Source organism: Cantharellus anzutake, assembly GCF_015039405.1.
Source record: "Cantharellus anzutake strain C23 chromosome Unknown EI90scaffold_56, whole genome shotgun sequence".
Taxonomy (NCBI): Eukaryota; Fungi; Basidiomycota; class Agaricomycetes; order Cantharellales; family Hydnaceae; genus Cantharellus; species Cantharellus anzutake.
In genome coordinates, this window is record NW_024067006.1 from 499,149 (window position 1) to 523,958 (window position 24,810).

Genomic DNA, 24,810 nt, shown 5'->3' on the forward strand with positions numbered 1-24,810 from the left:
TACCAAGAAAGTCCCAATTGGTGGAGACTTGACAGAGTCCTATGTTGGGCAAGCTAGTCACAGGCATGTGCAGGCATGGGAATCTCAAGCGGCAACCCAGAATTCCAGCCTCACTCGTTCCCATGGCGTCTAATAAATTGGTAAAAATGCTTATTGGCTGCATGAGAGTTATCTCCGGCTTCATTTTCAATTTTGGCTTTTAATTCCGTAAATCCGTTGAGATATCGCTTATTTCTTATATTTTCATATTTCACCATCATTTCAGTTATTGATTGATATTCTTTATTGTTACTGTTACCTTTTTTATTATTTCGCCTAATAAGGTACCCAGGTGCCATATGGTACCAATATTTCCCATCAATTCTCCCCCAATTTCTCTAAGGTGCTAGGATGTACTAGAGTTGGAGTGAGTGCTAGGAATCCAACAGTAGGAATAAGGGCAACTGTCTAGCCCACAACGAGTGGGTAGTAGATTAGTTGAGCCTGAACCTTGCGGAATCCCAGAGAACCCACACTGGAGTTAAGGATCAAGAGCATAGCGAAGTTTAGTAGAGTTTTGGGAGTTTGGCTCCCATGAGCTTAGTCAGCATAGAGAGCCGCAAGCCCTCTTTCAGTGGTGTCAAGCCCGTTGGTCTGAGTTTCTATCACAATTCAACATGATAGTCCACTTCCGCCCTGGAAAACTCGGTGCCAAACCTGATGCATTGACTAGTAGTATGACAAAGAAGATCAGTAAGAAGACCTCTAGATCAGTCCTCACTTTAGTGTCACCCAGAGAGGTGGGGTGAGAGATTGATTAGAGCCACCCATGCACTGCACTGGACCATATTCACCAATACTATTACCACTTTTCCCTGACCTGCTGGATACCAATCCGGTCCCCATCCTTTCCTGTTTGCCTGCTGGGTTAGATCCCTAGCCTGCTTACACCATCAAGGCAGACCCCCCCCCCTAACATGGTGTTCAGCATTTCCCAGATCGACCCCCCTTGGTCACTATCATCCTACCCACTGTGAATCACATATATTTGATACTCACAGCTGGGTTCTAGGACACCCACCTTACACATATATACATAAAAGCGTGGTGTGTAAGGGTTGGGTGTGATATCTAATGTGATTGTATTGCATGCATGGAAGACAAAGGGGTCAATAAGCAAAAATACATTTGGAATCACATTTTAATCTACATTTCATCAGACATATTCTCTGCATAATTGGTAATCCACGAGTCATGATCCTCCATGTGATTCAGGGGCCACATTTGAGCAATTTCATCCCCATGAGACAATTCCTGAGGCAGGACAATGCCAAGAAAGGTTTCAAACTGCTGCTCAATTCCTGCTCTCCTAAGTATGTCATAGGTCTTAGGGCTTGCACCTCGGGCAGAGATCAAGTAGCGATTATATAAATCCTTTTGCAGCTCTTTGTCTTGAACATCCACCTCCAGCACCTTCAACTGTTTGTTGTCCTCAGGATTTCTTTTTTTGCCCTTGGGAATTTGGTTTCTATGCGTGAATAGCCTATCTAGAGCACTCTGGTGCTCCCTCTTCAAGGCACCATATTGGAAGGACTTAGAATGCTTTGGGAGGGAGTAAGTGATGAACTCTGCTTCTCGATACTGGGAGTCGGTACCAAGCTCCATCAGCAAGGCAAGATAGGGGAGTGGGTCTTCAGGATCACGGATAATTCCATTGGGTCGCAGATTCCTTTGGGCACCAGTATCAGTATCTCCTTTCTTTTTGTTCTTGACTTGAATAACAAATCCCGACAGCTGGTCGCAATCAAAATTAGCCCCAGGATCCACGGAACCAAAGTAAACCGGGCATAAGAAATCGATCGATGTTTGATTAAAGCAGCACTGCATTATGACCCCCCGAGCCCAGAGGTTAGAAAGTAAATTTCTGAGGAGCCTCGGTCAGCGAACACGTGAAGGAGTATGCAAGGAATAACTACCGAGGAGGCGGCTCAGGTAAGGAAAAGTCTCTGGCACCCCAATGTGTGAAATTGACAAATGCGCCACTGAAAGCCGTTTTGAAATCATCATCATTACACCAGTCCTTGCCAAAAAGGATTTGAAGGACATCCAACAGATGAACAGGTTTCAGCAGGTTTCGATGCCCCTCGGCGTCAAATGGAGCCGCATAGTCGCGCGCGGTGAGGAGAAGGAAGCGGGCAGCAAGTTCACCCATAAGACCCTTTTCGACCAGACCAGCAAGGCACAAATCTTGGCTCAACGTATCCAGAGCCAAAGGTAACTGCCCAGGATGATCGTACAAGAGTAGTGCAGCACCCAAGGCCAGAACCGGTTCCGAGGGTGAATGAGTGTAGTATAACGCGTTGTCAACCGAGAGGCCCGTGAGGAGCCTCATGTGATGCGAGACGCTCCGATTGGCTAACATGACGGCCTCACGATTCGCTATAACAGGATCAAGGCAAAGCCGCTGTGAAAGCACAGCGAAAACATGGCGCTTATCGTGGGGATGGAATCCTCCCTTATCACCGGCAGTGAGCTTGAAAGCCGCAATATTCACCAGTTCATTGCCTTTCTTGGGTAACATGGCGCGCCACCTAGCAGAAGTGAGTGGGTAATTGCCCTCGTGATCTGGAGGAAAGGACACACAATGGCCGCCCATATTGGCTGATATGCTCCATTGTTTCGAAATAACCGATCTTAGCAGGTGTCAGGGATTTGGCATGCTCGCTGGCATACTGATCAAAACCAAGAGCAAAGTAGGGGGGGTCTAGGCGAAGTTGTTCCTCTCTGAGTCTTGCGGAAACCACTGTGCGAAACAATAAGGTCTAGCTAGGTAACTACATAAACACTCACTGTCTTGAGAACGAGGTGCAAAATACGCTACGCTTGCCTTCGTCCCCATAAAAACATACCACATTCTTACGGACTCGTCTTGGTTTTGCAATAAACGTAACATAATCCAGAAGCACATTCCCAACTCGTGAGCTTCATCAAAGTATGTGACACACAGTGGGCCCTGGGGGAGGCCGTCGTAGGGTAGATCATCGGAAGGTGGTTCGCTGGGAAGGTTCTTGATGAACGCCATAAGGTTCTCAACCGCTTCCTTTGCACGCTCATAATAGGTCGGGGCGAGCCCGACGGCCTTTTCTGTTCCTTCCTTTGTTACCCCATCGAGCTTGGGACTTTTCCCTGGTTTTGCATCATCACTTGAATGTAGCTAAGCCATCTATCAGCTTCAGCAGAGAGGACAAGAACGGAAATTTACCTGGACGCGTTCCATCACCCTTTTGTAGAACTCCACCCGAAAATCTCGTTGGCCTTCCTCCTCCATTTTCTGATGCCAACGACCAAGAACCTCTGCCCTTGTGTAATTCTCTTGTCCAAGCTCAACAACAATATCTTCGAGAGACCCTACCATAGTCTCATGCGCAGCTGCAAGGAAATCAGCGATACCCGAAAGTGTACTGATGTTAATGCTATTGTTGCCGCACTTGGTCTTGAGCTCCCCAAAATAGGTGGACACGGGCTCGTCCGATAACGGGTAACCAGGATTATCCGGTCTACGAAGACATATAGGGAGGGTAAAGATTCGTCTACCAACCTAGAGCAAATAAGGTCATTCCTTTTTCAGGATCAGAGGACAAACACACCTCCGTCAGCATACGCGATTTCCCAACCCCAGAGCTTTGGACTACTGAGATGGCTTTGGCATAACGTGGTCGGTTGCGGTTTCCCGGATCCCGGTCGAGTTGGTCAAGGTGCCTAATGAAAGTGAGAGGCGCACCACCAACAAAAGGGGCACGGTATGCGGCAGCAAGCTCTGGCGGCTAATCAGAACCCTAGAAAAAATACAAACTTTAGACTCACTTTGTTCATTGAGAAGCCTGTAAACAGAGCTACGTGAGTAAGAAGTAAGGTCGATGTTGAACAAGCATACTTAGCGATCAATCGAAGATTTGGGGAATTGGTATCCCTAGTGCGTCGCAGTCTCGCTTCCACTGTACCATCAATTAATGACAATCAGTGCCTCGAATGCTGGTTGGCACATACCATACTCAATCAAGGGCCTCCACTGATTCTGTTTGAGAGCATCAGTGATCAATCCCCGACATTCAACATTGTTAAAGTTTTCCATGGTCGACGAGGTCTGTTCGTCGTTTGGAACAACATCGAAAAACGCCTTCTCCAGGCCGATAGTAAGAGCACCCAGAATGCTTTCAAGGAGAACATTCCACCTTGCTGGATCCGCCTCGGCGATCTCTAGGAGAATAAACCATGCTGGACTGAATGGCTCACTGGCCTGACGGATCGCATCTAAATCTTTGTCACTTATTCTTGCAGGAGAGAAATATTTCACATCTTCCATCTTGTCAGCCATCGTTGAACCTGTGTGACAGATCAAGTCGGAAAATTCCGCAGCTAAGCCAACCTTGTGTCACGGACCTAACGGCGTTAAGGTTTGAATAAGCCGTAGTGACCCCGAACAGACATATTTCCATTTCCCAGACTTCTCTGGTGCTTGGATACACTGATATGGCTTCCTCCTGCGTGGAGGAAGTTCAAGCCGTAATATTTCTTGCCGCTTGGCGGGTCTTGAATGCGGCCCCCACCATCGCGTGACGTTATCAGTAACGCGACCAATTCGTTCTTGTTCCATTTCCCCTCAAGAATTCGCTGTCTTGGTTGTGTATCACCACTAATCAATCAGCTGAGGCGCATAGTTTAACAGTTTCATTAAAAGGTAAACCCTTCGTATTTCCGTATCCCGAGTAATTTTGATGACGAACTTTGCTCACTGCTTATCATGGACGCTCTGCATTGAACTCAAACCTCAAGCTCATTTGCACACCCACCCAACTTGGCATACACTGGACATATTTTCTACATTCCCCTTCATCCTTTAGCGTCCCACTGCTTTCACATGTCCTCACCACCACTTGAGCGCCGCTCCCGAAATGCACCCATCCTCAATCCATTCGATCAATTAGATGCTGCGTCTTTTGACAGTTTTGTGACTGATGTGGCAGCCGCAATTCGGAATGCATTGAACCCTAGTCTTCCTCCGGCCCCTATCGCCAAATCTTCCCATGTACAAGCTATCGCTCCCAGTCTCGATGTCGCTGGTAGTGGTGAGAGTGTCAACGGTAGACACTTGGTTATGCTTGATCCTTCCTCGAATGTGACGCCTTCACCAGCTCCATCTTCTGTCGTAGATACAGAAGCGACGGAGGAAGACACTTTCATCCGTCAAAAGTTTCAATTTAAACATACGACTTACAATCTACCTCTTTCGTCGACCCGAAGCCAAGAGTTCTCCAACACCGGACTCCAACTTAAGGATCTCAACCAAACCAATGATGCGAGTTCTAACTATAGTCGTGCTTCTAAAACCGAAACTCCAAAACAGAGGTCAAGGTCGCCTTCTGTGATTGACCTCGTTTCTGACTCCGATGATGAGGCCGAATCTGCGAAACCTACACCTACATCTGAAACTGTTCCTGTGCGCCAGTCCCCGTATCAACGTGCAACCCCAGAAGGCTACGTTGGAGATGCGGCTGCCGAGACGGAAGCTAATGTAAGCTCCGAAGGGGAGTCGATGAAGAGCGGGAGCGGGAAGGACGCCGTTTATAGGCGACCTGAGGTTCGTCACGTTGGCTGGACGAGTGATGTCGAATTGGACGAGGTTAATGACAGCAGCGAAGGCAACAGCCGCAATGCGTTTGGTGAAGAGGACGAGGACGAAGAGGACATCTATGACACCTTTACCCGCCAGCTGTCTCGTCGGAATGTTCGTGCTGATATTAAGGAACACGGATATGCGAGGGATGAGGACGAGGAGGGAGTAGAGAAAGAAGAGGAAGAGGGCCTCCGTACTCGCCACTTCTTTGCAAATGATGACGAGGAGGGGGAGGAGGGCGAAGGTAGAGATGAAGATATTGAGTATCTTCCTGACTTCCGCGATTCAGCTTATGAGGAGCTGGAACAGGATGGGCACTACAACGGCTACGATGACGAGAACATGTCTCGATCTTCTTTACCACCCGTACAAAATTCCAAAGGTAAAGGACGAGCCCTCGATGAAGGCCCTGGTGTGGAAGCTCTTCATGGGATATCTCAAAGGATGGAAAAACATCCTGAACTTTACACACCGATGTACATTTTTAGCGCGGGGGCTGCTGTTCGGCGTCGGAGTACAAGCACCGAGGAGGATGACTCTGGAGCTTCGTATGGTACAAGTGATGAGGAGGTTGACGAGTTAGATGAAGAGGATGTCCAGAAGAGGGAATATTTCTATCGGGGACGAGGACGAGCTCGTTCTGATGAAGGAAGCGACATCTATTTATCTGGTGATGCTAGTTCTCCACCTTGGGAAGTGCTTGGTGGTGAACCTGGAGATGCTGAAGACCAGGATGAAGAGGAAGAGGAGGCGCAAGAGGATCAGGGGGTGGAAGAGGAAGAACAAGGGGAGGATCAGGCAGATCAGGAGGTCGAGGGCGAAGACGAGGATGGGGAAGAGGAAGGTGGGGAGGGATACGAAGGAGACGAAGACGAAGACGAAGACGACGGGTTGGAAGCAAGGACAGTGGAGTCGCCGATAGCTGAGGAAGCTGAAACCGTTCCAGGTCGCGGCGCCTCAGATCCTATCATAATCGATGACGACGAAGAGCCGATGATCGAGCGAGTACCAGCAGGCAGTCCTATGTATGTGGAGTTGCGTCATACTTCTCAGAATAGTGGAGAAGTCGAGGACTTGTCGCTCTTGCATACTATGGTTGCTGCACAAGAGGACCACCAACCTTTTTCTCCGGCCCAGTCGACTCCCCTTTTTGGGGATTTTACTGATTCCCAACCCATGTCTGAACACGAGGACCATCAATCGCAGGAACACAACAATGATCTCAGTGAGTGCGTCCTGTTGGTCTATGACCCTGCTGATGTGAAGTTTCGAAAGATGGTGAAGGCGGATTTGGACCTAGGACGTCGCAGATGGATGGAGACTGGCCAAACGATTTGCAAGGTTAGTGGATTTTCCCCCTCAGAATCATTATCTTACATCCCCTACTGCCTTTCCCACATCGGTTCATAGGAGCCATTGGGATCTTTCGTCATGAAACGGATTCTCAGCATGTATCACTTCCCGCAGATCTTATTGTGCCATCTTTCCATAGGGTAGCCGACGAGGGTATTCCCGATCCTCTTGCTAACGATGCGACGGAACATCCTGAGGTGCCTCCGAAGCCAGACTCAAACGCGCTGTCACCGGAGATGTCTATGTTTGTCGAAGCCTCTGGTGCCACGACTGATGATGCTATAATAGCAGCCACATCGCCGCGCCCTCAACTCGTGCCTCTAACAGGCGCAATCGCCGCCATAGCGAATGCATCTGGGGACCGTCCGGACTCTCCGGAGGGCACTGTCGCTGGGGCCTCGAAGTCTGCGCTCGTTTTTTCTCCCCTCGTTGACTTCCCAACCCCCCTCTTTGCTGGCGATGTATATGCTTCTGGGCCTGTGCTTCCCCCTGGCTTTATCGTAGAGGACTCGGAGCCACTCTCGACATATGATCTATTCCAACAGCATCTGTCATCCAGTAGTGAGCCTGATAATGAAGAAACTTGCATTCAAAAACAACTCTCAGGCGAAGGAATTCAGTTGGGGGATGTAGTAGACTCGAGTGTTGATGATCATCATGCGGTGGGAGAATCTTTGATTGGGGACATTTACCTCCCTCGATCCCAACTTTCGGATGGAGTCTCGTCTCCTGGAGCTGATGAGCTGAACGAGCAACGCGATTTCGTCCATGGTAGTGCTGTGGTACCCGCACCAGATCTCCATCAACTGGGGAATTTAGGAGGTGAGATCAAAAGAGCAGGCGAACCCCCTTCATTTCTCAACGCAGATCGGTTCCTCTCGCCCGCTGACGTGCTTGTTCCGCCCAACAACCCAGTGCCACTGACATCTCCCCATTTGTACCACGCGGATATCGGATCTGGAGATTCCAATGTTGTAGTTCAGATCAATCAGACACGTCAACCATCGGCAGCTCCCGCAGCAGATATGGAGACTCATGCTCAATTGGACACGGAAATACCTAATCCTAACGGGAACAAAGACGTATGCGCGTCTGACGGCCATCATGATTTAGCCGACACTCCTCCCGCACCACCCACGCTACCTGATCCCTTTATACCTCCAACGCAACTTAGTATACCCGACATCGAAGATACTCACCTTCTCAGGGTCCCAGAACATGATGCACCAGAGGGTTCTGTCGTTGATAGCGTCACTGCTGAGCCTCCGTCAACATGCGGGGAATCGCCAGATACGAAATTTTCGGAGGATATAGGGAGGCGACACGATAATCCACCTGACTCCCATGGTATGAAGACTGAACAACGAGATGGAACGCGTGCCACTAATGAGACCGATGCCACTGCTGTGCACGCTTCGGTTGGAACGTCGGGCGCCCAAGAAATAAAGGGGTCTGGGCATGCGGTACCTGTGCGTCTATCCTCTAAGGGGAATGTCCCAATTGCGGACAAAAATACTTTCGAGGTTGAGGCTGGACCCACGCAGGATGATCTCACTCCTGACGCTGCTGATGACAATATCAAATTATCACATGCTAACGAAGGGAAATTAACCCTTCTGGTGACCAATGGCGAGACACGAGAGGAGTTGGGGAAGCGTGACTTGAGGTGTTTCATGCAGCTAAAATTGGTTTTCTGAGACTGACAAACGTTTCTGCAGCGGTGAAACCTTGCGTACAAGTGAACTATCCAACAACCGCGCTCGCAGCGGCCTCAGATTAATTCCTGAAATTAGCATCCCCATCTTTTCGTCATCCCATCGACCGGACGATGCGGTTTCAGGCATTTCACCTCCACACACCCCTTCAGAAACAGGTTCCACGACACGTCCCGGCAAACGGAAGCGAAGTGCAGCTGCAACTCTGAATAGCCCCGCCTTGAACACACGTTCTAAGACGAAGGATGTTGCTGAAACCTCCAGTCAAGCATCGTTTTCATCACCCCCTGTATCTACTTCCAGCCAAGGGAGCGGAGGTTCGCGACATTACATTTTGGCTCGTCAACTTGGGCACCCGAGGCCCCAGGCATCCATCAGTTCAACTCACAGTTCTTATTCGAAACCACAGTTTCGACCTTACGTTTCCATACCCCCGAAATCATCCTTCCATCATCACAAGAACCCCGCATCCGAACGCGCATTGGAGAGGGGAACACCAGCTTCTCCAACAGCAGACTTACCCCTCACACGCTCTCAGTGTCGTTTCCACAAAGTTTCAGCCCCAGGAACAAGACCAGAATCTTGTGTTTATCTCGTCATTCCAGGGTGCTCTCTCGGCGCTACAACTGTAATGGAAGAAGAGAGTATTGTGGACTGTGGGATAGCGACGAACGAGGACAACGCGAGAAAGATCACTGACCTCTCGAAGATAGAGCCACACTTAATCAGCATCTTCCGGAAACTCGTAGGACCAGACGCGATGAATGAGGGAGTTTGTGGGTACCTTCCTGACCCAGCTGCATTGAAAGCCCCCCTATCGCTTGCTCTACCCACAGAAACAGTTCCGGATCGAGCATCCAATGTTCCACCTTCAATGGCCAAGAGAAAGAACAGATTCTCAGCCCCTGATGTTGAGAGTGGTGAGGAAGACGGCGACTCCACTCTTACTATATCTCCAACCAAACGTCCTGAACGCCGAACTCGTCGACGTAAACCTCGTCGATCCAACCCGCACAGCGACTTGGCTGATTACCAGCCGTCGAGCGACGAAAGTCCCAATGCCGGATACCCCCCGAAGAAGAGGGGTAAACGGGCTCGGTTGCATAATGCTCTATCGTCCCCCCACGCCAGAACAGACACCTCCGAGTCCTCCCCAGTTGATCTTGCTGGTACCGCTCTAGGTCAAGAAGAGACTCATTCAAAGGGGCCTGGATCCGACCCTGACACAAGTCGTGATGATTTCAACGAACCAAAGGTTTCCTCAGCCCCATCTCGTGCGGACACGCAGACATCACACACAATACGTCGCAAGCGCAAGCGCCAACCTCTTGATCCGGGATCTCTTGCTTATAGGCCTGGCGAGGACGAGGAGAGCGAGCCGGACAAGGAAGAGCTGATGCCTAAGAGCAAAAGACACCGCCAAAAACCTGCCTTGAGTAAAGCCCAGCCAACCTTTCAGAACGGAGATGCCGATGAGCCGAAGGACAGCCCTCGTGGTGAGGAACCAAGTGAAGAGACACCAAGGGAGGATACGAGACGGCCTCATGATCAACCTAATTCACCCTGGATCCCTTCAAGATCGGCAGAGTATGTGACCAAGCTAAATGCGCGTGTGATTAGTAACCCCGATTGATCCCCCACTGATCACGCCAGCCAAATTTGTCGGCAGCATATTGTAAATCTTGCCCTATTGTCTTTACAATCCAAGCACAAGGATTTCTGGAGTGATGGGATTTGCTTTCTTACACCGACTCTTTGCGATCGCAACAGAATCAAATCGAACCTGAGTACATGATTGTTGCTAAGCAGCCCTTGTCAAACCGAGGCAGCTATGGTACGGCAGTGATTTGAAACGGAAAATCCTGCCACAACCCCAAGTTCAACTGCCCGCGCCTGGCGAAATCCTGCGAGGGAGTTACCCCCTAATTAACGAGTGATTACCAGTCAGGCATACCCGAGATTCTTCTCGATTCACTCTTTCGAAGCCAAATTCGGATCATGCTAGCCTGAACTTCCCAACAATACGTTGTCAGTCGGGTTTTGGGAACCCTCGGTCTCATATCCGGATTCCAAATTTGAGCTCGCCACCAAGTTAAATGTCACTATAACGAATTGCGAATGGAATTTCCTGTTGCGATTCTCCACAAGAGTGCCGAACCCTTTTAATTGTGCTAATTCTATATCACATCTGAGGACTCATTGGGAACACACGACGCATTTCAAGCCCATACCCGTTGTAGGGGTCAGGAAAACGTATAGCCACGGCAAGTCTGCTGTCGGATTGTTGGATGATCGCAATTATAGTTTTTTTTTTGCCAGAAACGCCATGCTCTCGATCATACGAAGTGGAGATATGAAACTAATTGTATTCGGGCAGCATAGCTATAATCCCCCACTGGGGGCAAGATTGCAGTCGGTGTTCGCATCCTGATTGAGTCATAGAACGCGTAGATCATGACTAATCAACAACGGGGCATAGGAACCTAACTGCAAGATCGAGTCATTGTAATCGCCTGGGATAGCCATCATTGTATTGAACCTGGGGAAATGTACAGTGAATGAAGATTGTGGGAAGCCGATGTTGGGTGATTATAGAAGGATAGATAATGAGCCGTCGGGCAGGTCGTAGTGTTGAAGTTGAGATCAAGACAAATGTTATAATCGGATGAGATAACTACAATATTCAGCCAAGCTACTTCGGGTGACTCGAGACATTCAACTTGATCCTTCGCACCAGAAGACGTCTGACGCCTATTGCTGGGTCTTCCCTTTGATTAGTGTTGCCAAGCACGCGCAAAGTGCAAGGTCTTGCGAAGAAGTGTGGAGTTGGATCAAAAAGCCGAGCCCCTATCAAGGGTATTCTGTCATCGTCATCGACTCATCCACAGGCACAGTTTCGACATGCTGAGAGAATATTTCTCTAAACTCGTCAAACGTGTTCTGGTCCTTGATGGCGAATATCACTTGCTCGAATGACTTTTGGAATCTGGCTCCTTCGCCAACTAGTAGATCTGCCCATATGCTTGCTACCATCTGAACCGAATTTGTGAACACCCCGGTCCCGAAGCTCCCGAGAACAAGATGACGGTCCCCACATTCTTCGAAGAGACGTAATATACGAGCCATCCGTTCTCGCATGGTTTTCTCTATCTCCGCGTCAACTTCCGGCGCGTCCCGAAAATGGCGAAGAACCTGAGCACGATTCACGGCAGCGGACGTTATCACCGATGCCTTGCTGGGTGGAACGTAACGCCCTGTATCATCCCGGAGGAATATTACGACGGGTGCATATATCATTGCGTGTGTATTGAATCCGTCGGTTTCCTCATTCAGATGATGAACGTAGAATTCGGTTCCTTCGTTTGACGTGAGCATGCAATGCAGATTTGAGGAGCGAGTGAGGGATTCTTCTTGTGCTTCAGCACCCGAAACGAACCCACCTCCGGGCTGTAACGGATTCCCAAAATTGAGCACGCCAACATTGGGACGATTGAGATAATGGATGGCTTTGAGTGTAGAGCTGAGCACAATGGATACTGTAGCGGGTACGGGAGGATCGGAGGGGTACCGAATGGGACGTGTTGGATCCAGCCACCGACGAATGTCCTTGTCATCGGGAGAGACGTATATCGTGTTCGCTTGGCCGTACTGTTGTGTCTCAACGAAACCATACCTGGTACCGTCAGCAGTGTAGTAATATCCATTCGAAATATCTCGCAGGGTCTCTTCTGCGATTTGTCGCCGACGCTCACGCGCCTCCTCTTCATCTCGCGTGCGTTGGCGACGAGGATGGGGTATATGGAGTGGTTCTCTGTACCGTGGAAGATGGTCGTAGTTGCTCATTACAAAATTACGCGTTCTGTTTGCGGTTGGCCGAGGTGAGCGAGGATAATTGGGTGAAGCACGACGGGGGAAGATTAACTTACTGAACGAGCGGTGTACAAAAGATATCGATTCAGATCGGCGACAGAGGGGCGAATGAGCGTGTTTTGTAGAGTCAGGCTTGTACAATAGTGGCCCTTAATATGGGCGATTTGCAAAATCCAAGTGTTTGTTGACAAGGCACGGGTCGCAGGTCGCCGATGGCAAGTGAATGAAGCTTCCGTGTTTTCCAGCGACACCCATTCTAGGAAACCAGATGACAGCATGGCTTCCACCCTCTGGTTTCTGCGGGTGGGATACAGGCCATTCATCGCGAGCAACCGTTTTCAGGGACCTCTAAGTCCACTACTGTGGAGATACGGCCAACCAATCACCATCACGACATGCATGAACCACTCTATGCGCGCGCCAAAAATTTCGGTCTTGAAATCCTCCAAAAAAACAGCAATTTCAAGCAGCGATGGCGGATATGTTATCTATGAGAAGGATCCTCGGTGGTATATGAAAGTGATATGGCTTGGTGTCTTGATGAACGTTGGCATCGTGTGAGCGGCGCTTAAAAACCTTCCTACTCATTGACCCAGTCTATGCTCACAAACCTTTAGTTTGAATTTTGATGAGATGGTGTTGAGGCACTGGACAGAGGAGGCTCCAAGGTAGGGCCGAGACATACGTGTCCATAATGGTTTTTCTGGACCAAACGTGCTACAGCCAAGCTACGGGGCACAACGACAACGAACCAACACATAAATTACGACCCTTATGGCAGCGGATTGGCGCAGCTATCTTGGCAACAAGCTTTGGCGCCATGGTAATTGGTGGATTGTTGGTCGTAAAATATAGAACCGTCCGCCGTCTCACGCTTCATCCTGACAAAAGACGTATCCTCGTTCAATCCGCTAGCCGCTTCAAAAACAGTGGGAAGTTTGTAAACAAAGAAGATTGCTCACTAGAACCTGGGAGAGGTGCGTACTACGATATACGCGCAACCGATGTATTCCTCACTTTACCGTCCAGGGGCTTCGGAGCTATTTCTCAGAGTGAGAGGCATGCGAGGCGTTCATTTCATTGACTTGGATGGCGCCAAAATCAACGACGTCCAGGAAAGTGCATGGAATAACCGAAGAAAGCTATTGGATTTATGGCATACCCTTCGTTTCACTGAAGATCGTCGAAAAGGTTATGCGTTTCATCGACCATAATAATATTTATAAATGTAATTTATCCCGCCAAGACCTATACGGTTGAGCAGCCCATATGGTCTATCGAAACCTCCTAAGGCGACCAAGGGTGATGCCACCAGTGCATTCCGCGAGTTTGATGACTTCGCCGAGCCCGTAATCTATCCGTGCTGCTATCTGCGAAGCTTTCTGAGATGGCAGCTTGGCACCCTTTTGGGTCACAGTAATCACTCGCTCAGGGGGCTTCTTAGAGTCCCACTTCGGTAAATTTCGAGGATACAAACTACGTAAATGGCCTTGGACTATCCATGAAATATTGCGAATGGCTTTGTGAGCTAGGCACTTTGACACCGCCGAAGAGTACAACAGCTCTAAGGTTTCGTCGGCTGACAGAAACAAAAAGAAATTGAAGCCCTTGTAAAGACGTGCCAAGCAGTCGACATACTCGTGTGTGTCCAATGATCTTTCCACTCTCGCGATGGCGAGTGAGCCAGTTTCATAACTACATCTTCAAAAATCGGTCTGTACAAAAACCTCAGGTTCCGCGTGGCGGTAGGCTGATGAAGAACGCTTGCTGATATCGCTCGCAAGGTAAGTCGGTATAATGAGCGCAGACGAGTGGGATCTAGCTGGCTCATGAAGATCGAAGCTTAAGCAGAAATGCACGTGCTTTACGAGTCACTCGACGTATGAATGACTCAGCTCCTATCGAAAACTCCGGACCTCCGCTCCGGAACTCCGATTCTACCTTAGCCTCCTCCGACCCCCTCTGTTGAATCTGAAACACTCCTCCTGTCCCAACTCCAACCTCAGTAACCACCCGACCTTGACTCCGGACTCCGCCACCCCTCCTTGGTGTCTGACCCCTTCCCTACCTTCCAGACTCCAGACCATCACCCCTGGACTCCACTCCAACTCTGACCATAACTCCGCTGAGCATGCGATGTTTCAGGGATGAATTCATGCCCTTGCGCATCACCCCTCCTGGAATAATAGCCGATGACGAGGAATAATGAGATTCCAAAAGAGCTTCTCTTTTCGTCTTCCTTAGTTTCCCCTGATTAATCCATCTGGAACGATGCAAACGACAAGCTAGAGGCTTTGATGTCCAAGATGGTTTCTCTAATGAACCAAAGCGGCGACGAGATGAACATAGTATTACTGCAGCAAAAGAAGTGTGAACATGCTTTGGTACTAAGAATGATTATTTGTTCAAAAGCTTATGGCTATGTACACATCCGGGTAAAGGTACATGGTCCGACAGCGGTTTAAGTAGTGTACAACCCTCCTTAGGATCCACTGCACATTATGCTGAGCAACAAAAGGTCCGCCCCCCGCTGGGTGCTTCCTGTAATTGTTCAGCTACGTGGTTTGGAAATCACTGCTGCCGGTCCTGACGGCTCTATTTTTACTGTACGTGTCATTATAACGGTAAACCACTAAACTCATCTCAGTCTTAGCTGGCGCCTCAGATGAAATCCTTCAAAAACCGAGGGTCGACCATCCATTCTTCACTCCCGCTGCCGATAACTCCTGAGGATGACAGGAAAGAAAGAGGGAATGTCGGAAATTGATTACGTGAATGTAGATAGGGTCACTCTGAACAACAAACAGCCGAAGGCCGATCAACTAGTTATATTATATAATTACACAGGAGGGCCGGGCAGGAAGGTTTATGTAAGCCCGCAACTTCATGTGTCACAGTACCTGTCATTCTAGTAGGCAGGTTACCAGCCTCTATTGGAATAGAGCCGAAAAGGCTGTCTACTCACCCTATCAATGCCCGGCTATTCTTCACCCTGTCTCGGTCGAACTTCACCTTGTGCAACCGACAGTTCTTGTGGCAGGTCAGCAATCATTGTTTCCGTTGTTGCTGCATGACTACGATCAAGGCGCAGCAAACTCCACCACACGCGATTCCATCTGCACCGGTCAGTAAGCTCCGCGCTGCAATGCTTCTCAGCTACCTCGGGAAAACAGACACATTATGAGACTGTGACCATTTATCCGAACGACACAGCAGGTCATGTCAGGTAGGAAACAACACTTTCCCGCACCCGACAATGCAGAAGCTTCCATTACAAACAACTGCATAACGTTAATTAGAGATGGCCAAGAGTGTCAGTTTTTGGCGCTCGTTGAACTATCACTGCAAGCCGGGCCATGGACTTCGGCGGTTAAGACCACGTTCGCCGCGGCCCGAGGGGCTGATCTCATGAGCAGACGGAGTTCTACAAAACCCTGAGGGAGGGTGCCCAATTCGGGACGGGTTCTTCTCTTGGCAGTCACCTGTTTCGTGCACTGTGCCCCCTTCACTAAACTCAACGGAATCACTTGGCATTGCTGCGGACTCCAGGCACACTTTTGATTTCCGTTCTCCATCCATGGGTAGTTATTCGGTGGTTTTTCGGCGTACCCTACATCCAGTCCACTACATGGCTGGCATCCCATGGGGCCTTGCTGCGGACGGCATTACGCTCAGCTGGCGCCTCAGCTAGTGCAGAATGGTTGACCCGGTCTCAGATATAAGTGCGTGTTCCTTGAGCCAGAATTCCAGCACAGTAGGCACAAATCGGACTGTTGATCGTTTAACATGAAGCTCCTCACCATCTTTGCCCTTGCAATCACCTCTGCACTTGCTCACGACACTAGAGCATTGTCCGCTGAGCAACTGAAACGTCGAAAGGTGTGTTTAATATGAGGATTTCTTCTCCATTCCCTAATGGTGTTCGCAGCTTGAAGTGGAAGCACGCAATCTCGCAGCCAGGAAATGCGCCCCTGCTGTGCGCGCATTTGAGAATCAGCGCCGCCACATTCGCCGTGACCTGAAGCATTTCTCTTTGGACCTCCGTGGAGGTCATTTTGGTGCTCAGCAGGAAAAAGAGATCAAGAATGTAGATCTTTTCCAGCGCATGTGAGAATAACGCACTGACAAAATCCATAGAAAACTTGCGTTATGACTCCTGAAGTAACAGAAGGCCCCTACTTTGTGAAGAATGTCTGTGTTTGTTCGCTACCTGCTGGTTTCCAGGCTAAAGCAATTCACGGATCGGTAGGAACTTGTTCGTCAAAACGTACGCGAGAATCAGCGAGGCGTTCCCCTTACGCTCGACATTGGAGTGATAGACATCACTTCCTGCAAGCCACTACCTAACGCTTTTGTAGAAATCTGGCATGCCAATGCTACAGGTGCGCCAAAATTGCTTTTCATCCGTCCTCCCCACCTGACCCTTGTGACCAGGCTTCTATTCTGGCTTTACTGCGGAGTCGACGGGTGGCAGCGGAAATACTGGGGCGCCTCCAAGCAACAGCACTGGTTCTGGTGGTGGAAACTCTACTAATACAGCCATGAGCGATGAGCTTAGCTTCCTAAGGGGCGGCTGGCCTACTAACAAGAATGGCGTTGTGGAGATGTCTACCGTATATCCTGGCTTCTACACGGGTCGAACTACCCATATTCACGTGAGTGGCACTGGTTGATACACCGGATTATGAATTCACTGCTGACATTTTGCATTCCAGACTGCAGTCCAGACAAATTGGACCAAGGCGGCAAACGGGTATGCTTCCCGCAATCGTGCCGGGGGACCCTTCTTGATCCCTAAATTTTAGAACGATCGAGTCAACGGAAGGAAACCTTCTTCACATCGGCCAGGTCTTCTTCGATGAATCCCTCAACGACAAAGTCTTTGCCTCTATTCCCTATGTCAATACCACTCAGTCTCACACCACCTATAACGCGGACGACTCTATCCTTGCAGAGGAGAACACGGGCGGATACAATGCGTTCGCTGACGCATACCAAGTGGGCAAGAACCTCCAAGACGGAGTTATCGCATATATCAGTGGGTCATTGCGTTGATAGTATTGAGCATTCACTCATCCACTTCGCAGCTATCGGCGTCGATTCAACCGCAAGATATTCTTTCTCCACCACTAACTACTGGACGCCCTGAGGGCAGGGTAGCGATTTTGTAGAAAGGTCGCACATAATTGACTCAGCATGAACCTCCAAGGGCGTGATGCTAGTAGCCCTGATCTGCATACGCGAGTTTCGTTTCGTTGGCTTCAATTATATATAAAGACTTTCATCCTACGCTGAAGCAGCTGGGCCTATAGATAGATAGTTGGGCCATTTGTTTTGGTCGCCTTGATAACATCTGAATCATAATCCTTTGCGACTGCATGCGCAACGCACTCAGCGATATGGATGTGTTTGGAGGATCCTGCCAATGTCATTCCGGTGTTCTGTCCGTTCATATCCTATTGAACAATGCGGGGATGCGGTAGTGCTCCACAACAAGCATGAGGTGGTGTAGCAACTTTTGAGCATTGCATCATTAATCCGGTATTTGCATACTGTCAGACTCCCCAGCTAACCATTCATCCGTTCAAGTCCCCCACCCTAATAAAAATTCATGTCTCAGGGATGCGCCATCCGACGTCCTGACTTCCGGGCCCTAGGCAGCCATGCATGTGCCTACCTTGGAACGACGTCCTGACAACCCCCCCAAGGTTGACCGCCTCCACTTTCGCCTTTTCCTGATTCCTCAGTTAGGCAGGTGACCTCTGGACTCTTGGTAGAAAGAGTCGGTACAAATAATGGTAAAGACATACTTACTTCGAGGTCGCTCCTCCGACATATCAAAGATTGGTTGCCGTGTTGCTTGATTTCACAGACGACTGTTGCTGCATGCCTGTGCACGTTGAGATTACTGTAAGTGGTTGAGGTGTCACAACTCAGATGGTAAACCGGCAAGTGCCGGGAGAACGCAGAGCAAACCAGTGATGAGTTGCTTTGAGTGAATGTTTAACTTCAACAACACCCCGGTTCCATTTAGCCCTCATTGAGAGGTAGTAGTAAGGCCTCTTGCACGTCAGTACAGTGGACATAAGGCCATCTTTAAGAGAGCTTTAGGGACTCACTCGGCTGGGCAGGCTGCATGCACTGGAAAGGCGTCAACAGTGTCTCTAGCGCCTCTGACTTGTCCGACTGCACCTCCGTCGTGATTGAAGCTTTCACTGTACCATCGGGGAGTAAGTGGACTCACGCGGCCTATGGATATAATCTCATGGTCCCCGCAAGAAACTATAACTATTAGGGTAGACACTCTCAACCTTCCTGGCCTCTCACTTGGTGCTGAATCAGCTTTCCAGCGCCGGGCGCGGTCATCTCACAGAATGGTGATATCACATTCGCTGAGACGACAGGTTAGTCGCGGTATTTACAATCCAAATTACCTTGAGGCAGTGGAAACTGTTGGGATCAACGTGTATTTACGGGGCCTTGACGCGACCACCAACAAAGGGTTGCTGTTATATGTATTCTATTTTGTCGCCCCGCGGCCGCGTTTGTAGTGGCGGTGCGGCTTTCCCGACGGATTACATCATGAGGGGGTTCATCAGCACTGTCTCGTTGGTAGGATTGGGGGTAATGTTTATACCAACAATTTTGGTCTACTCTTATCTGGTTCGACTCCGGCTCAATGCTGGCACAGCTCTACGATGTTCTGTAGGAACCACGTTGAGCATAGGAGCTTTTGTACTGTGATATCTTGTACAGTAATCCATGGGGGAATTTAAACCCCAATCGAATCCAACCATCGCTGTATCTCGACAAAAGCGCCTTGTCCGTCTACGTTGTTTACTGAAACGAAGTCCACCGCGGGTGCCTCATTCCGAAGTAGCCTGTTTTCCTTTCTTTGGACCTCCTCTCTTTCAGGACTATCGAGGATTAAGATCGGAAATCTTGGCTCATAATTGAATTCTTGTAGGTTCGGTAGCAAAGCCTTGGCTTCTGCACATGAGGTGGAAGGTATAGGTGCAATCAGAACTAAGGCTGAGGCGGGATGGGAGGAGATATATGTCTGAGCGATAAGAGCTCCGGCGGAGCGAGCGAATCTATGATCCCCGTAAGAATGGGGCGGGACGTGAACCAGATGAACACAAACATTACTGGACGGAATGGGATGGCGGCGAATCGAATCTGGCTCGAAAGCTCTACGAAAGTAGTTGGAGATTGGGGTTGACAGTCTGACAGATTCCTTTGGCGCTATGACCACTCACCTGACTCAAAGTAGGTCAGCAAACTCCGGGGCTGGGATGCCAGTGGCGAAGGCGTGTCAATGTCTATTTCCATGGTGTTATAACCAATCGAGGGGAACTGAGCTGCGAGTGTCTGCATTCTGAGACCAACTCCGTGTCTCTCATGGGCCATGCATGTCAAACTGGCACTCACCCTTCGGCAGACTCCCTCTGCCATATCTTTGAGCTTAAAGTAGAACAGTGAGGCACTACAGCGACAGGTACGATAAAGGGGGATCGACTGTCACCTCAGAAAGACGAGAGGTGTCGCAAACTCCAGAGCTGAAGGTTGAGGGTGACGCAGAACCACTGTTGAATACAACTGCCAATCCTCCTTGGGAACCTTAACCGGGGCATTACAAGGGGAGGAAGCCCGCCGGGGTACCCTTCGTAAAAGTCTTCCGAGCTGCATAGAAGCAAACGCTTCAATTGATTTCCGTGACCGCGAGAGGGAAGCAAATATCAAGATCACCAAATAAGGACTAGTTTATAAACAGATAAATAATCATCATAATTTATCTAACTTTTCCCCGTCCTCCCCATTTTCCTCTTTCAATCTCCTTTTTTCCATCATGTCCAAATGCTTGATCTCTGAAAGCTCCCGCGTTGCTTGTGCGAGCAAAAACTCCGCGCTTTTTGCTCGATGCGAAAGATTGTCCTGAGGCAAGTAGCCTGCCATGTCTCCAACAAAATCGTTGATTCCCAGCGACATGGGCCCTAGCCCATCCGGAACCTTCTTCAACAGAGCGTAAATGTCAAGGCACTCTCCAGGAGGAATCGGGTTAGGGTTGGATGGTGTGATGCAAGTCATATCAACTTCTTTCCGAAGGATGTGATCAACGTCAACGGCGGAAAAGAATGCCACTCCTTGGGGCAAATTGTCGAAACCGAGGCGGTAGGCGAATTGACTCCGAGTCCACAGATTTGCAATCTGTAATGCAAGAGCGGCGCGGTATTTATCTTCTTCACGAACTAGGTAACGGAGCTCGTCATGGACAGAGATCATGTAACGCGCTCTGATGTTATATCTCGTACAGAGGTACTCCATGGACACTATGAGCAAATGAAGGTAGTCCACACCAGATGATTGTACCACCCAGTTGATTCTTGATGTCATGAAATCGGTACCAAATCCTACGGGAAGGTTTTCTTTCAAAAGGGCCTCAGTTACTCTGCATCCCAGCGCAGGAGTCACCGGTCTATCTGAAAGTGCGACTTCCTCGAGTTTATTGAACACGAAGCTCTCAGTGCCTCCATACCAAAACTTCCGGTTGAACAGGCTTGTTCCGTGAGTAGAACGACCTTTTGTAGACGCGTACAAACCCTTGGCGAGTTGGCGTGCTTTATCTGGATGCATGTTAGGGTTCGCCTGGATCAAGAGTAATTCGGCATGTCGTATCCCCGCCCCATATATTCTGGAATAATTGAAAACTTTGGCTTGGTCGCGGGATGTACCCAGGATTTTTGCCGTCTTCGAATGTAAGTCAGTCCCATTGGATTTCGTGCCTTCCAGCGTCATCCAACCTAATGCACTGGCACCGTGAAGGCCAAATTGTGCATCCCCCAGAAGACTTGATATCCACAACTCCTCTGAGTCGACGTCAGCTCCAACAATGGCATACCCAGGAGGCGCTCTGACCATGGCCTTCAATTCTGAACCTACGCGGTTCTTTTTGGCGTTGGAGGCTGTTAGCCAAGTACGTTCAATGGCTCGACGAGTAACAGTACCCATCGTAATTACTTGAGGAAGGATGAAACCCCAACCATCTTCCCTTGGTGCATCAATGCCGATGCTGACGCCGCCATCACCGTCACGAACAACCATCTGACTTATGATTCGATCACGGGCACTAATCCAGTAGCTGCAGTCGGCGTTAAGTTGCAAAGCCTTCTTTGCAGTCTCGCTCGGACTTGATAACGTGCCTTTGTTCAGATAAGGGACGAAGGTTTTGGTCAAAGGGTTCCCCACGTTAGCCTTCTCGCCATCCTTATGAGGGAGCTTGTAGAAAGAGTACCCCCCGTCTGTATCCGCTAGCAGAGCCTGATCTTCGGGGCTAGAGAAGCTCAAAGGAGACGCACGCGTTTGAAATGTATTTGTGCCATTGCTATCGACTCGAAAAGTCCAGCCATGCTCCTTCGAGATGAAGAGCGGCCAGCCCATCCAGCTTAGCCTGAGTAGAAGGGCAGCTGTCGTCTTTCGTGGGGTGAGGTCCAAAACGCCGTTCTCTTTTCCCGGTTTGGGTGAGGCTAAGTCGATGTACCATGATGGCCATCTGAGCTCTTTCCCATCTGCATCTTTCACATAGCGGCCTGCCGAACGTTGTTTCGCTGCCCTGATGCCCTCTGGAGGCTCCTTGAGATACACAGGGTCCCAGTCAAGCTGGCGATATCTGGGATGCATTCGGCTCATTTCTACTTTCTCGTTATTGAGTGTGAGCTCCTTCCCAGCTCGATGGCTCAGAAGCCGTTGGGCTATCCTGATGATATCTCCGCGAAGTTTCTCATCCACTTCACCCTTGCAGATTCTTGTCAGCGCTTTGCGAGTCATCCTGGGGTTTGAACATGACAAGTGGATCAAGAGCTCCTCGTTAAAGATATTGCGCTTCGCCGAGGGAACTTTTGCCCAGCGGAAGACTGATGGATCAAAGACAGCCACACCGTCATCGTGCGCGTTTCGTAAGTCGAGTAACACTTCCACTAGTTCAGAATGTTGCACATTCCCGTCTGCCTTAGGAAGCTGGCAGACCCAACCATTTTGCGGTGAGTGATAAAGAGGACAGTTCTTGAACTCTAGTGCAAGAATATATGCTATGGCTTCGTTGTTTCTCTCCAAGAAACTGGGCATCGGAGTGGAAATCATCTGGAAGTACCAAAGTGGAACCGCGAATTGCCCATCATGGCGCCAGCCATATATGTAGGAATCTGAGTCGCGTCGTGCCATCTGAGCCGGCTCCTGCATGGACTTGAACATTTCTGCTGATACGCGGCTCCATGTGACGGGTTTCATTGTCCAATCCAACTGCCTCAACCAGGGGTCATTCACCCATTCTCCAGTTTTGTGGAACTCTCGTGCCTCACGAGCGAGGTCACATAAAGCTTCGAAGACAGCAGCCTGGCTGTTGCGGTACGTCCCCTCTGCACTCCTAATATATTCGTCCCACGCCTTGTTGACGGGAAGTATACTGCTTCCCATCACAGTTATACCGGCGAACGTGACGGGGTGAGGGCACGAACTAAGGAAAATAGGATAAACTTTCTGATACACAGCGTGTGTGGTGCTTACGTCGAAAGCACAATAATTGAGATATGAATCGAGGTCGCTTCTGATCATTTCGGGAGAGGACTTCATGAAATCGTTGCGGATATCTTTTTCCATTTCAACACCGCAATACAATCTTGCCACCTCCGCGAGGGAGTTGACGGATGTGAGATCTTCCCATCGGGGACCATCCGCCACATCTGAGGCTCCTTGAGATCCTTCGTCTATATCGGAGAGACTCTCGAGAAGAGCATCCCTTTCCTTAAAGAGTTTCTCTCTTGCGTCCTTATCCTTGGTATTCTTCAGCCGCGATTCGTACTTGCTGATGATTCTCTGAAGGGCATCCAGGGTCTCAGTCTTCATTTTGCTGTCTTCCTCCTTGTCTCTCCGCCTCGACATCCACGAAGGGCGTTGGTGAGACGTAATGCCCTTGGCGGCCACATGTAATGACATTGTATCTAAAAACCGTGTCCTGTTGCGTTCGAGATGGTATTCGTCCGCAATACGCGCTCGATCATAGGCAACGTTGTGACCGACTACGATTCGATGCTGCTTTGGATTTCCAAGTGGCACGAGATGTGCGGGACTTCCATCCTGACCTAAGAGCCAAGGAGAAAGCCAAGAATACCAGGCTGTCGGACTAGCTGCGCAAGCCATCACAGGGAAATGGTGGTGACGCGGCATGGTTTCCACGTCAAAACATAACATCGATTCATCCGACAAGTCCTGGAGATGCTCGTAGGACCCATCGTTGTTGTATCTTGTCCAACCTGGTTCATGAACCCAGTTCTCCGGAGGAGAAGGGATGGAAAGCGATGCGAACTCCTTAGCGAGAGATACGGCGGGTTCAGATACAAACTTTCCCAACCGGTGGAAATGGTGGTCGATGTGTTCGCCTTGCAGTGGAGGCAACTCTATCGATGCGTCTCTAGATGTGGACCCTTGCGAAGTGTCCAAACCATGCATAGCCAGGTGGTCGCGAGAAATTTGGACGTAGGCGGGGTCTGGGGGCGGAAAAGAGACGTTTTGAAAGATTTGGGAATGCAACCCATTAGAAAGAAGCTGCACCCCAACTTCGTTGCGGGGAACTAAGTAAACAGCTGTGTCAGAATGGGCCATGTGAAGAAGAAAATGAGCGACCTAAACCAGACGCTTGAAATAGAAGAATTCAGAAACTGTGGAGCGGATGAAAGTATTATGCCCACTTGCAGCATTTGTCGTTTTGGCAACACATGAGTCAGCGAGTTGCAGTTTAGAAGTCCTATCAGCAAGTGCATTTGAATATGCGTGTCGCTTGCACACATCGTAAAACGAGCGCGGGGATGCTGCAGCGCAAGATAATTGCAGTCCTAATCGGTGCATCGGCGCTTGGCAAGCACCCAGGAGTTTGACGCACTGCCAATCCAAACTGGGACTCCGCGGGAGTCAAGTGATCAGAAGTTCTTGCCCGTATTGGCAACTCTAAACCTCACCAATCGTCATCGCTGGACTTCTCTCGTGTTCCAGGGATCTTGCACTCCTTAGCATCTAGGAAGGGCCATTGAAGCCATTATAAAGTGCTGGCGGCGAGTAGGATGGATATCAACACTGATTTACCACCCCCCTCATTTCCTCAGGGACCACGGCCCAATGAGCAACCAAACCCGATGTTCTTGTCTCCCGAGGACCCTAGTGTTTCGTTTG

General features: G+C 49.6%; 12 protein-coding genes across 12 annotated transcripts; 6 read left to right on the plus strand and 6 right to left on the minus strand.

The window, feature by feature from the left end:
- Positions 1 to 1,144: 1,144 nt before the first annotated feature.
- EI90DRAFT_3074043 (uncharacterized protein) lies at positions 1,145 to 3,746 on the minus strand. Its single transcript, XM_039061473.1, has 6 exons — positions 3,627 to 3,746; positions 3,242 to 3,577; positions 2,830 to 3,193; positions 2,623 to 2,782; positions 1,956 to 2,570; positions 1,145 to 1,903 (listed from the first exon to the last, which is right to left on the minus strand). Exons 1-6 carry the CDS (start codon positions 3,636 to 3,638, stop codon positions 1,186 to 1,188), a joined length of 2,205 nt encoding a protein of 734 aa, XP_038911969.1. The 5' UTR covers positions 3,639 to 3,746; the 3' UTR covers positions 1,145 to 1,185.
- Positions 3,747 to 4,578: 832 nt separating this feature from the next.
- EI90DRAFT_2205154 (uncharacterized protein) lies at positions 4,579 to 5,849 on the plus strand. Its single transcript, XM_039052691.1, has 3 exons — positions 4,579 to 4,717; positions 4,813 to 5,617; positions 5,686 to 5,849. Exons 2-3 carry the CDS (start codon positions 4,898 to 4,900, stop codon positions 5,701 to 5,703), a joined length of 738 nt encoding a protein of 245 aa, XP_038911970.1. The 5' UTR covers positions 4,579 to 4,717; positions 4,813 to 4,897; the 3' UTR covers positions 5,704 to 5,849.
- A 1,214-nt stretch (positions 5,850 to 7,063) lies between these two features.
- EI90DRAFT_2205127 (uncharacterized protein) lies at positions 7,064 to 9,027 on the plus strand. Its single transcript, XM_039052690.1, has one exon. It carries the CDS (start codon positions 7,243 to 7,245, stop codon positions 8,701 to 8,703), a length of 1,461 nt encoding a protein of 486 aa, XP_038911971.1. The 5' UTR covers positions 7,064 to 7,242; the 3' UTR covers positions 8,704 to 9,027.
- Positions 9,028 to 10,374: 1,347 nt separating this feature from the next.
- On the minus strand, positions 10,375 to 11,306 carry EI90DRAFT_3074053 (uncharacterized protein). Its single transcript, XM_039061474.1, is given in 4 exon segments — positions 10,375 to 10,907; positions 10,918 to 10,959; positions 11,040 to 11,139; positions 11,201 to 11,306. 2 exon segments carry the CDS (start codon positions 10,937 to 10,939, stop codon positions 10,723 to 10,725), a joined length of 207 nt encoding a protein of 68 aa, XP_038911972.1. The 5' UTR covers positions 10,940 to 10,959; positions 11,040 to 11,139; positions 11,201 to 11,306; the 3' UTR covers positions 10,375 to 10,722.
- Positions 11,091 to 12,089, minus strand: EI90DRAFT_3074054 (uncharacterized protein). The gene has a single exon (XM_039061475.1). It carries the CDS (start codon positions 12,016 to 12,018, stop codon positions 11,572 to 11,574), a length of 447 nt encoding a protein of 148 aa, XP_038911973.1. The 5' UTR covers positions 12,019 to 12,089; the 3' UTR covers positions 11,091 to 11,571.
- Positions 12,090 to 13,074: 985 nt separating this feature from the next.
- EI90DRAFT_3074057 (uncharacterized protein) lies at positions 13,075 to 13,878 on the plus strand. Its single transcript, XM_039061476.1, is given in 5 exon segments — positions 13,075 to 13,148; positions 13,209 to 13,259; positions 13,315 to 13,568; positions 13,621 to 13,839; positions 13,853 to 13,878. The coding sequence occupies 4 exon segments, from the start codon at positions 13,105 to 13,107 to the stop codon at positions 13,803 to 13,805; spliced, it is 534 nt and encodes a 177-aa protein (XP_038911974.1). The 5' UTR covers positions 13,075 to 13,104; the 3' UTR covers positions 13,806 to 13,839; positions 13,853 to 13,878.
- On the minus strand, positions 13,741 to 14,449 carry EI90DRAFT_3074060 (uncharacterized protein). The gene is made up of 2 exons (XM_039061477.1): positions 14,230 to 14,449; positions 13,741 to 14,170 (listed from the first exon to the last, which is right to left on the minus strand). The coding sequence occupies exons 1-2, from the start codon at positions 14,420 to 14,422 to the stop codon at positions 13,866 to 13,868; spliced, it is 498 nt and encodes a 165-aa protein (XP_038911975.1). The 5' UTR covers positions 14,423 to 14,449; the 3' UTR covers positions 13,741 to 13,865.
- A 989-nt stretch (positions 14,450 to 15,438) lies between these two features.
- On the plus strand, positions 15,439 to 15,863 carry EI90DRAFT_2206275 (uncharacterized protein). The gene is made up of 3 exons (XM_039052693.1): positions 15,439 to 15,461; positions 15,507 to 15,631; positions 15,683 to 15,863. Exons 2-3 carry the CDS (start codon positions 15,564 to 15,566, stop codon positions 15,819 to 15,821), a joined length of 207 nt encoding a protein of 68 aa, XP_038911976.1. The 5' UTR covers positions 15,439 to 15,461; positions 15,507 to 15,563; the 3' UTR covers positions 15,822 to 15,863.
- A 514-nt stretch (positions 15,864 to 16,377) lies between these two features.
- EI90DRAFT_3019308 (Intradiol ring-cleavage dioxygenase) lies at positions 16,378 to 17,740 on the plus strand (the record flags this gene model as incomplete). Its single annotated transcript, XM_039057345.1, has 8 exons — positions 16,378 to 16,470; positions 16,520 to 16,678; positions 16,729 to 16,782; positions 16,841 to 16,973; positions 17,026 to 17,246; positions 17,307 to 17,344; positions 17,397 to 17,629; positions 17,679 to 17,740. The coding sequence occupies 8 exons, from the start codon at positions 16,378 to 16,380 to the stop codon at positions 17,738 to 17,740; spliced, it is 993 nt and encodes a 330-aa protein (XP_038911977.1).
- Positions 17,741 to 18,555: 815 nt separating this feature from the next.
- Positions 18,556 to 19,398, plus strand: EI90DRAFT_3074065 (uncharacterized protein). Its single transcript, XM_039061478.1, has 3 exons — positions 18,556 to 18,821; positions 18,871 to 18,887; positions 18,942 to 19,398. Exons 1-3 carry the CDS (start codon positions 18,728 to 18,730, stop codon positions 19,140 to 19,142), a joined length of 312 nt encoding a protein of 103 aa, XP_038911978.1. The 5' UTR covers positions 18,556 to 18,727; the 3' UTR covers positions 19,143 to 19,398.
- Positions 18,990 to 20,081, minus strand: EI90DRAFT_2976684 (uncharacterized protein). Its single transcript, XM_039055886.1, has 4 exons — positions 20,023 to 20,081; positions 19,851 to 19,969; positions 19,736 to 19,784; positions 18,990 to 19,685 (listed from the first exon to the last, which is right to left on the minus strand). Exons 2-4 carry the CDS (start codon positions 19,966 to 19,968, stop codon positions 19,364 to 19,366), a joined length of 489 nt encoding a protein of 162 aa, XP_038911979.1. The 5' UTR covers position 19,969; positions 20,023 to 20,081; the 3' UTR covers positions 18,990 to 19,363.
- Positions 20,082 to 20,316: 235 nt separating this feature from the next.
- On the minus strand, positions 20,317 to 24,546 carry EI90DRAFT_3157151 (DNA polymerase family A-domain-containing protein). The gene is made up of 3 exons (XM_039066098.1): positions 24,333 to 24,546; positions 24,268 to 24,279; positions 20,317 to 24,215 (listed from the first exon to the last, which is right to left on the minus strand). The coding sequence occupies exons 1-3, from the start codon at positions 24,487 to 24,489 to the stop codon at positions 20,377 to 20,379; spliced, it is 4,008 nt and encodes a 1,335-aa protein (XP_038911980.1). The 5' UTR covers positions 24,490 to 24,546; the 3' UTR covers positions 20,317 to 20,376.
- Positions 24,547 to 24,810: the final 264 nt, after the last annotated feature.

Bases quoted from the DNA above. Each gene is read 5' to 3' on its own strand.
- EI90DRAFT_2206275 (XM_039052693.1), top strand. From the start codon at position 15,564: ATGCCCGGCTATTCTTCACCCTGTCTCGGTCGAACTTCACCTTGTGCA. The intron at 15,632-15,682 runs GTCAGCAATCAT...ATCAAGGCGCAG, and splicing joins ACCGACAGTTCTTGTGGCAG to CAAACTCCACCACACGCGAT.
- EI90DRAFT_2976684 (XM_039055886.1), bottom strand. From the start codon at position 19,968: ATGCAGACACTCGCAGCTCAGTTCCCCTCGATTGGTTATAACACCATG. The intron at 19,785-19,850 runs GTGAGTGGTCAT...CTACTTTCGTAG, and splicing joins GCTGACCTACTTTGAGTCAG to AGCTTTCGAGCCAGATTCGA. The intron at 19,686-19,735 runs GTTTGTGTTCAT...CGGGGATCATAG, and splicing joins ATCCCATTCCGTCCAGTAAT to ATTCGCTCGCTCCGCCGGAG.
- EI90DRAFT_2205154 (XM_039052691.1), top strand. From the start codon at position 4,898: ATGTCCTCACCACCACTTGAGCGCCGCTCCCGAAATGCACCCATCCTC.
- EI90DRAFT_3157151 (XM_039066098.1), bottom strand. From the start codon at position 24,489: ATGCACCGATTAGGACTGCAATTATCTTGCGCTGCAGCATCCCCGCGC.
- EI90DRAFT_3074043 (XM_039061473.1), bottom strand. The intron at 3,194-3,241 runs GTAAATTTCCGT...TAGATGGCTTAG, and splicing joins GGGTGATGGAACGCGTCCAG to CTACATTCAAGTGATGATGC. The intron at 1,904-1,955 runs GTAGTTATTCCT...GAGGCTCCTCAG, and splicing joins TTACCTGAGCCGCCTCCTCG to AAATTTACTTTCTAACCTCT.
- EI90DRAFT_2205127 (XM_039052690.1), top strand. From the start codon at position 7,243: ATGTCTATGTTTGTCGAAGCCTCTGGTGCCACGACTGATGATGCTATA.
- EI90DRAFT_3074065 (XM_039061478.1), top strand. From the start codon at position 18,728: ATGCACTGGAAAGGCGTCAACAGTGTCTCTAGCGCCTCTGACTTGTCC.
- EI90DRAFT_3074053 (XM_039061474.1), bottom strand. From the start codon at position 10,939: ATGCGTCGTGTGTTCCCAATGA.
- EI90DRAFT_3074060 (XM_039061477.1), bottom strand. From the start codon at position 14,422: ATGAGCCAGCTAGATCCCACTCGTCTGCGCTCATTATACCGACTTACC. The intron at 14,171-14,229 runs GTATGTCGACTG...TGTTTCTGTCAG, and splicing joins AGATCATTGGACACACACGA to CCGACGAAACCTTAGAGCTG.
- EI90DRAFT_3074057 (XM_039061476.1), top strand. From the start codon at position 13,105: ATGAAAGTGATATGGCTTGGTGTCTTGATGAACGTTGGCATCGT. The intron at 13,149-13,208 runs GTGAGCGGCGCT...ACAAACCTTTAG, and splicing joins TTGATGAACGTTGGCATCGT to TTTGAATTTTGATGAGATGG. The intron at 13,569-13,620 runs GTGCGTACTACG...TTTACCGTCCAG, and splicing joins CTCACTAGAACCTGGGAGAG to GGGCTTCGGAGCTATTTCTC.
- EI90DRAFT_3074054 (XM_039061475.1), bottom strand. From the start codon at position 12,018: ATGATATATGCACCCGTCGTAATATTCCTCCGGGATGATACAGGGCGT.